This window comes from Mchenga conophoros, linkage group LG15, assembly GCF_057382185.1.
Source record: "Mchenga conophoros isolate Kocher_MC1m ecotype Shallow Benthic linkage group LG15, M_conophoros_male_GT1.1, whole genome shotgun sequence".
Classification (NCBI taxonomy): domain Eukaryota; kingdom Metazoa; phylum Chordata; class Actinopteri; order Cichliformes; family Cichlidae; genus Mchenga; species Mchenga conophoros.
Genome location: NC_140540.1, coordinates 38505176 through 38514922, shown reverse-complemented (window position 1 = coordinate 38514922; position 9747 = coordinate 38505176). Strand labels below are relative to the sequence as shown.

Here is a 9747-nt window from a genome sequence, read left to right as displayed (position 1 = left end):
GAGTAATGTGAAACGTTTTCTGGATTTTATAGTTCTGTGAGGTTTAACAAGAGGCCGCCCATTTACATTTGACCTTTCAAAGTCTAAAGGAGATCCTGGTTTTCCTTTTGTTCACTGCTGACCCAAATGAAACAGTTTAACGAGATTCTCGACCTACATTTTATAAATATTCCTGTTTATAGACACAAATCAGGACACACACATACTGTCTGAATGTGGAGACATACATATATCAAACAAAGAAAGCCACAGGATTGTAAAGGTGGATGCTTTTATGGACCACACATGCTCCTCTTAAATTTTTTTTAAAAGCCCATTTGTATTTCTTTTTAATTAAACCATGAAAACTTCAACCATTGCAGGTTTCAGTTTTTTCTTATGCGTTTTTAAAAATTACTTATTTAATAAATACTCTTATATTTCTAAGATATCCCCCAAAATATTTTAATTATATATTAATCCTTCCGTGCTGGTTGATAAAATGAGAAGGGAGCACTGTAGTTCCCCTATTTTACTGAGGAATAACTTAGATCTTAAAAAATATGTAAAAGCTGTTTTAACTGTTTTGTAATAAATACTTTTTACTTGCCGATTAAATTGTGACGTTAAGTAGACGAAAAAAAAGAAATGAAAAGTGTTCATTAGGAAAAGTATACCCTTTACTGGTGTGATACTTTAGGCCTGGGTAGTAATTTTGGAGGTGGTATTTGAGATGACAGGCTGAAGTTTCAGCTTGTTCGTGGCTTGGGGGGAAATTTTTCTACATGCTGGTGTTTGTGTGGATGGATTTCTGCGTATTGCTGTGAGCAGTTCTTGTATGCACCTCAGATGGAATTCATTTCCTAATGTTTATGATGCATGACACATACAAGCTATTACTAAATGATGCACACACTTTGCCTGTCCTATTGTTGCTTTAGACAAAGGCACATAATTGGCACATGGAAGAGGGCATCATTTTTTATTATCCTGGTTATAAAACAAAATTAAAACGCGTAACACAAACTTGAAACAGGCTTTGTTATTTAGTCATTAACATTTTCAAAGGGTCAGCAGGGAGCTCCATTTTTGATTTAGCAGAACTACACACTGGATGCCATTCATTTTGCATCCCCAAAGGTATTTGTGCACTAACTGGAGATCTTTTGCTTGTTAGCCAACTGTGTGAACCACTACATTATGGAGCCATTTACTAATATACTGACTTCATGTGATTCTATTCCTGTCAATAAACAGATTAACCTCTATTTAACAATTAATTGCACAATGGATTTTATGGAAGAATATGCCACCTGTAAAGATGCTGGTAGCAGAACTTCTTTGAGTAATGTGCCCCATCACTTACCCTGAAGATTCACTAAGATAAAAAACTGAAACAGGCATGCCTCCTTCAGTGCATCTATCAACACATGACTCTAACCTGTCCTTTATGGTTGGGCTTAGCTTGAGGCAGAAAGGAAACAATAACATAACTGTAGGTTTGGAAAGGCAAATAGGTGTAGAAAATGAAAGAGCAGTTTAAGATCTAGGTAATTACAATTTGGAGTCATGGTGCCCTCCTCCCTCTAGGTGCAGAACCACTGTCTTTCTTTTTTACAACTCTTTATATTCTACTCGTCTCTACCTCTCTCTCTCTCTCTTTCTCTCTGTGTGTGTGTGTGTGTGTGTTGTGACTTTTCCAGGACTAGGGTGTGGTCCCATCTCCACTTACTGCCCTCTGCACTTATTGGAAGACTGTTGTTCTGCTCCATGTGGCAGTATACCTCAGGGCCACGTTCTACTTTAAAACACTTACCTGTCAACTTGCTGACCTTGATCTTGGGACTTACTTGCTTGTTTTCTTCCTCCTTCCTGCCTGTTTAGAAACTTTCCTGAATATCTGCGTGACCCACTCTCTCTCAGTCTCAATTGGAGACTCACCTGTTCACTCTGGAACCACAACACTCCAGAAAAGATGCAGAATACTTACCTGAGTGAAGTCCTGGTCTTTGGAAAACCACCTTTGATTATTCTCTTGAAACTGATCATTTAAACCTGTTGAATCATTCACCTGTGTCCTGTCATTGCGTCCCCAGCAATCTTCCATCATGGTATGAAGAGTGACGAAGTTTGGCCACATAAAACAAAGTTGTGAACATGTAGTAAACGCTTTACCCCCAATATTAGGTTAAGGTAAAAGCATATTTCTGTGCCTCTGTTTTGACATCTGTGTCTAATATTTTTTTGATCTCTGTAACCATCCTAAAGCCCAATTAGCCCAATTAATGAGCTTCTCAGTCAGGAATGATTGCCTTCAAATTGTTTGGAAATACCTTTATAAATCCTTTCTAAGCTGATGGGCAGCAGCAATTGTTTCTTTCAGATCACTGTTCTTCTTTGGCATTGTGTTATCTGGATGAGAAAACAGCCAAAACATCTGCTTTACTAGAGGTGCTTGCCCTCGTTGACGATCAGTCTAATGAGATGGTGTAATTAATATGTCATGTGTTGTAGCTGTGGTTTATCAGAAGCGAGATAAGGTAAATAGAAAATATTACTTAAAGTGGCATTTCTCATTATAAATCGTTTATTGTTTTAGTCAGTGATGTATACAGTACTTTACTTTTAGTGACAACTATTTTCTATTTCACAACTATTTTCTGGCATGTGTATAAAAACGTACAAATAGATAAAAACTACAACCAATGATCCTTTGAAAAAAGAAAAGATGCACCCCTTTTTCTTTAGAGGGTGCTAGAGTTTTAAAAGTGAGTCCATTGTATTCTGAGGGGCGGATGCTAACTTCTGTGGCGATAAGAAGAACCGTTTGTTTCCCCGGTTTAAAATATATGGTTTCTTCCAATTTTGACTTCTGTTAGCAGGAAATCTTCTAAAATCTCTGAAGCCACTGCAGTGCAACTCTAAATGTAGCCTGGCAAGCCCCCCTCATCCGAACAAGGCTGTTAACGGCAAATGATTGTACCGTCACGTGGATCTGTTTACGTCTTGAGTCACTTCCGGAAAAACTGACGATTGACAGGTGCTTTATCCAATCAGAAGCTGGAAGTAGAGTAGCGGAAGTGTGCGCTATCGCTTGAAAGAAGAAGCTAGCTGAGGGATTAAACTGTTTACGGTCGGGTTTTTTAACCCTCCGCTCTAACGGAATGTAGTATATCAAAACCTTGAACTTGCATATGTATCTTTACACAGCTTACAGTAGAGGAAAGCTATGTCGCTGTCAGCAGCTCAGTTCCTGGACGAGATAAACGCGCAAGCAGAAATAAAGGTAAACACCCGGGAGAAGCGGACTAGCCACCCATGCTAACCTAATGCTAAGCATTGTAGAGGGACGCTCTGTTTTTGTAGCTAGCTGCACACCTTTTAGGGTGTCCTCCCTGATTTATTTATGTACACAGCTACATCCGCAAAAAGCGTTTCTATTTTAAAGTGCTTGACATTACCGCTGTCATTATCGTGGGAGGAACTGTCTTGTGTGTAAAGGGTATAATTATTCCCTGGGGGTTGGTTAAACTGTTTTCTGATGTGTCGCTGAAAAAATTGGGGAGTGTGTTTCCTCATGTCACTCATGTCAGGCACACTAATAATTAAATATGTCCACCTTGCTGTCATTGCACGAGGTTTTTCCGTAAAATGCTGCTGTCATTTGATGTTTAGTCATCATGTGCAGGTCCCCGCGATGTTGCTTTCACTTCCCCTTTGAGCTTTTTTTTAGTTATTAAGAAAGAAAACTACTATTTTACTCCAGTTTAGTCTTTTTTTTTCTGGCTATGCTGCCACAGTTTTCACCTTACTTGCTAATAATTTGTTGGATTTGGATCTAATAGTTGTAAGCAGCTGTTGTCGTTGAGAATGCAGACTGGTAAGAAAGCATGTTTGAACATTTTTTTCTTTGGATTAATCGATAGCTCTATCACGTTGTGCAAATAAACCTTAGTGTTGGGTTACAAGTTTATGTTGTACTGTATGTACCGCCATAGCTCATCTTTTCTATGCATCACTGAGATAGGCGGCTTTAAGTCTGTATGTCATGGATCATTAAATAATAATGCATAAAATTATTTACCTTGTGAATTCATTAGGTGTAATGGCTAATTTTAAAACACATCGTGTTGGGTGGAGTCCTCAGAGATCCAGGACTAGACCCAGGACCAGGGCACAGTGTGATGACAGCAAAAATATCATGTCATATTTTTATTTCATCTTGATGGATGAAATTCTTGGAGTGGATTTAAGCGACTTTTCTTCTGGCCAGCGAAAGCTGGCCACAAAGTTATGAGGCTTAGTATCTCTCTGCATCACACCACTTTATTGATAGAATATCCTCCACAAACCATGCTCTCAGTTATACCTAATACAGGTGACGGAAGTAGGATTTGACTTCAGTGTGCAGCTGTGGGTGTGTTTGGTCTTCACACATTCAACCTTGATTGCCATCTCCTCACCGTTGGCATGTTGGTGCGGATTCCCAACTCTCAACTCCATGGCTTCACCTTTGTCACCTGTGTTAGGTTTGTGTGAGAGCTCAGTTTGTGGAGGTTTCTCATGGGATGGTTGTCAGTCAGACAGAATGATGGAAGCGGATTCTGGCAGCTCTTGTAACCCCAGCTCTTAGCTCAGTCTTTAGTTGCATTCCTTGTTAATCCTTTAACACCCAAGTATCACACATGCTGCCTGGAGTTATTTTGTAAGTTTGGCTGTAAAATGAAAAAGTAATTCTCATCATTCAGGAACCATTTGAATTTCCTCTCTAGCCCAATGTGGTTGAGGGGTTATGATAGTGTGAAGTACACACGGTAAACTGCTGCAGAGCTGATTTTTCTGTGTGTAGACAGCAGTACCATGTGAATGCTTTGTGCTACCGTGACACAACGTAAACTAGTCTTCTCTTCACAAATGTTAACAGAGTTAAGTTACTTAAAGAGTGCTTGTAAATAGGGCTGTTCGATATAACAATATATATTGGATGACGATATAAAAAAGTCTATCATTTCATTTTACGCTATGGCAATATTTTTTTCATCGTTTTGATGGTCACTGTAGTGGCTATATTAATTTCTTAAAGTTCTCTCTTTCTCTTATATTTAATAATATACCACACTACAGACAGACAAGCGCTTGTTTCTATGTGTTTAGCAACAACAACGGTAACACCATCGCGTGTCCGCTTGTTTATGTTTCACGTAAACCTTTCACAATAAAGCTCAAGATCCTGTTGAGACTTTTCAAAATAAACTGAATCACTTGAAAGAGCAGATTATTTACGGATGAGAAGTAAAAAAGAGCCGCCAGGTGCTAAAAAATAAACCTTAGACTCAAACGTTAGAATAGGCTTTCTAACGTTTGAGAAAGAAAACGGAAGCCGTTAAAACTTATGTGTAAAAATGTATCGTTTCATGCATCGGTTAAAAAACTCGACTCCAGCTACATGACGCACAGCTGGAAACACTTCCCGCAAGTCGAGCTGCCCGAGATTCACAGAATTTACAGAAAATGTTACATTTTTGTGATTTATATCGTTATCGGACGATAGAATTCTTATATCGGGATATGAGATTTTGGTCATATCGCACAGCCCTACTTGTAAAGTGGGCTCACTGGTGGACCCACTGGTCCTGGGTGGCAGAGCAGAATATCTACCGAATGAAAGTCAGTGGATCGATCCCTGACTTCTTCAGTCCACATGCTGAAGTAACCTTGGGCGAGATGCTGAATCTCATGTTGCATCCACTGGAGCGTATGTGAATGTTAGAAAGCTCTTAGGCATAGATGTAAGTGGTGTATGAATGTGTGTGTGATTGGGTGAATGACAATTGTAGTAGAAACCTCTTTAGGTCCTCAGCTGGGTAGAAAGATGCTATGTAAGTACAGGTACATTCCTGATTTAATATTAAGTGGATAGAAGAAACTGAATTTTTAATTAATGTAAAATTTTAAATAGTTTTTTGCTTCTTTTCAAGACTTGCATAGTAAAGGGGATTTATTATGCCTCTTTCTAGCTCTATATACACATTTCATGGACTCCACTAGAGGAGCTCTGCAAGTCATCGTAAACTAGGTTTTCATGCAGGCTTTGAGTATTCAGAGCTTGCGCCTCACGGGGATTACTTTACTTATGCTAACCTCATTATTTGAAATAGTCTTTAAAGAAAACATCTCATATTATATCTGTCTATCTAGCTCTCTAAAAGAGAACAAGACAAACTCGTAATGAGTCCTGATTGGCTGGAAACAGTTACTTAAGTAAAGGCGAAGCCATAGAGAAAGTACCTAAAGTTTCAGATCTCTCTGATTAAAAGTACTTTTGTTTTGAGATTGTTTGACTTGGCTGAGGGCATCAGGCTCTGCCCTCACAAAGCAACATGCTGTACTTGAGGTGCTCAGTAAAACCTTGTTTTGTGGGAAACGGCAGCAGCATTAGCAGGACAGTAGGGAAAGTTACATAACAGCACTTTTGTTTCACACAGATGTGATCAGAGCTCAGAAGTAAACAATTTAAAGTGACTGTGCAGATTGGACGGCTAAGATGGGCGTGATTCATGATTAAATCCACAATAGTTTGTTTGTAGCTCAGATTGAAAGAAGATTCGCCTGTTATTTGTACAAGCAGATATTTTTATGTACATTTAAATCACTAATTTTAGGAAACGAAAAAGAGAACGTTGTTATTATTATTAAACTCACTTTGTATTTCCAGATTATAATGATTAAAAGAAGTTTACTTCGAGGCAAAAATGCTACAAGTCTCAAGTTTACATATAGTACCTTAATAATAAGTGAGAACTGGTGTTGCTAAAGCTGTTAGTGCCCATCTGTACCCAGCATCGCTACTACAGTAATCTAGATAAACTAGACATGTGGCATTAGTCTGTCAGTGCGTTACATCTTAAGCATACACGTAAGATCAAAAGTTCACATCGCATACACATCCTTCTGACTCACACGCTCTTCCTGTATTAATCTGATTAGAAAACATTTTCTCTGAAAGGCTCACAGTAAACTCGAAACTCCTCATGAACTGCTCTTCCAATTTGGCAATAACACCTAAGCTTGGAAGGCCTTCAGCTCTTAGTTTCTCCTGACCAAATCACATGCTCCCCTCCACTTTGCGACCTTGATCCCTTTTAGCTCTGATGTTTGGGATGAAGCTCACTAAAAGAAAACAACATGATATTCTAATATTGACTTGCAGCGATAATCTAATGAAAATTTGCTCCAGCAGCAACCTGAAAGTCATGCTTTTTGTCTTTGTTTGCCCCCCAATAAGGGTCCCTCCCAGCATCCAAAAGAAAAAAAAAAAAAGATTTTCTGATACTAAACCTGGGATTTATACCCTGCTCACACTTGTCTGTAAAGTTTATTAATAAGAGCAATGAAAGGAGACACAGGGGAGGTGCTACAGTTGATAAGTTGTCTTTTTTTCCTTGACAAAAACATTAAGTGTATGATTCTTCAAAATTAACAGATATTACACAAAATTACACTCAGATTCAAAATGAATGCTTTGTGTTTACCGGATGTACTAGAAATGGAGTAAGGCTACACTCAGGCAGAGGCTTATACATTATGCTTATGCATTGCTGCAGCAATCTCGAAGCATTAGAAAGCGTCATCAAACAGTCTAATATGTCGATGGATGAAACCTGACAGGCACTGTAGCTCATGTGTTTGACAAACCTGATACTTGGCCACTTTGAACTCTGCTGTGGACTAAATTATGGGGGGGAAAAAAGCATTTTGAAGTTAAGAAAGCAGCGTCTGGTTTAGTTGTTGGCTTTCAGTGTTATTAAAGGATTGACTTGTGAACATATATCAAAGACTTGTCTGCTGATCTGTCAGTTCTCTTCTAAGAGAACAACCTGATTCCTAGAAGGTCTTTGGACATTAAGAGGGTCTAGTTTCTACGAACTGTCTAAACCCTGGAATAAACTTTATTCCCCGCTTTATTTATTTATTTTGTCTTCTGGCTGTAAGCATTTTCAGATCCATATTTTTGTTCTATAGGCCTCTATAGACCTAGAGGCTTTTTATAAAGCTTCCTGTTGACCTAATAGAAGATTTCATCGTATTGGGGGAAGGGTGTAAAATTCAGAGAGATATAATAATCAACCAGCAATATTCTTACATCAGTCCACTGTGCTGTAGTTCATACAAAGGCTATCACCTCATTCAAATCATTACTTCTGAGTAGACCCGATTCACAAAGTTTCTTTAAAGACTGGGTGCTTATGATAATGTGGTGATACTGAGCTAAAATCACAAATATTTTTTGCTAAGTCCATTTAAAAAGTATAATTTAATTAGGTCATCTAATATTGGCATGGTGGACAGTAAACCTTATGTGTGAAGCGCTGAGTTTCCTTGACAAAAAAATGCCATTTTCCGAGTTATTCCTGGCAAATTTGCCATTTTTCTGAAATTTGCTATGAAGCTGTTGGTGTTTAGGCTTTTAAAATGGGTCTAAGTGTACACCAATGTCGTTTCCAGGTGTGACCACAACAGTTGGCGTTTCGGGGTCCAGCTACAGGCCAGCGTGCGTGGTCATTTGTGTGCCTGCTTCGTGTTGTTATAAGTGAGTGGCTTAGCAGCTGGGGGTTGCAAAGTGATGCCAAGATGCTGCTGTCCCTGGGAATGCTGATGCTGTCGGCCACACAGATTTACACCATCTTCACCGTTCAGCTCTTCGCCTTCCTCAACCTGCTGCCCGTGGAAGCCGACATCACTGCTGTAAGTAATCCTTTACACAAATGCATTTAGAAGACCAGTTATGCTTCTTAAAGGAAAACGTTAGATTAAGAAACTAAACCTGCCTCTTTATGTTTTCATAAGTGTCTTGCACTGCTGGTGAATTAGTTTTCCTTTCTTTCAGTTCTCATTTGACAACAAAACGGACACCTTTGATGATTTGCCCGCAAGGTTTGGCTACCGGCTCCCCAGCGATGGACTTAAGGTGAGTGCAAAGAGGCACCAGGTTTGTTTTTATGACTTCTGGCTTAGATGTTTGCTGGGAATTTTTCACTTTACAGCTCCATTGGATTAAAGTTTAAACAGCTAAGATGCAAAGTTCCCAAACTCGAGGAAAACTATTTTACATGTCCCGAAATCTGAGCAAAGTAAAGATTGTTACATGTACAGTCAGAACAAAACCTGGTTGTACAAAACGTGTTGATGCATGTGACAGAAAAAACCTTTTAAATGCGTGTAATCTTTAATGCTTCTAAAATTGCATTAACATGACTAAGTTTATGAAAACAGTGGAAATATCAATAGAAAACAAAATAGTTGCCAACATGAAAGGCTGATTTTTATAAAACGTGCAACTCTGCTACAGAGACGTACAGATCACACCCCAGATGGGCTCAAATGAAGAGCTGTTAAGATTTAATTATATGTGGTGAAGGTGCTGTTAACCATTGTTGCTTAGTGTTGTTGTGAGGCTTCTGTATGACACTGTGCAACCAGCAGTCCTCTCAGTGGCTCTCCTACCAAGCTCACAAACAGAAGGGGTGATTCATGTCTGCTGCCTAAGCGGGTTATTGTGGTGCTTCCCACAGTGAAGAGCTCGCTTGTTGTTATCGTACAAAGGCTTTTCACACCAGACCAAGCTGATATTGACATGCTTTGTGCCTTGTTTCGTATTTTCTGTTTAATGCCCGAGTTAAATGATCTCTACTCAGTCGTATGTATTGATCACACTTATCTGAATTTAAGAGCACCATAACATGAAATGATTCTTGTAGGATTGCAACA

At 39.0% G+C, this 9747-nt stretch overlaps 1 protein-coding gene across 1 annotated transcript in view; it reads left to right on the top strand.

The window, feature by feature from the left end:
• The first annotated feature begins 3050 nt into the window (after positions 1-3050).
• The window catches only part of rnf13 (ring finger protein 13), a 41530-nt gene continuing 34833 nt past the window's right edge, over positions 3051-9747 (top strand). Inside the window, exons 1-3 of the mRNA XM_085245945.1 lie at positions 3051-3265; positions 8485-8724; positions 8867-8947. Coding sequence (XP_085102071.1) covers positions 8611-8724; positions 8867-8947 — 195 coding nt within the window. The 5' untranslated portion in view covers positions 3051-3265; positions 8485-8610. The remainder of the gene's footprint in view (positions 3266-8484; positions 8725-8866; positions 8948-9747) is intronic.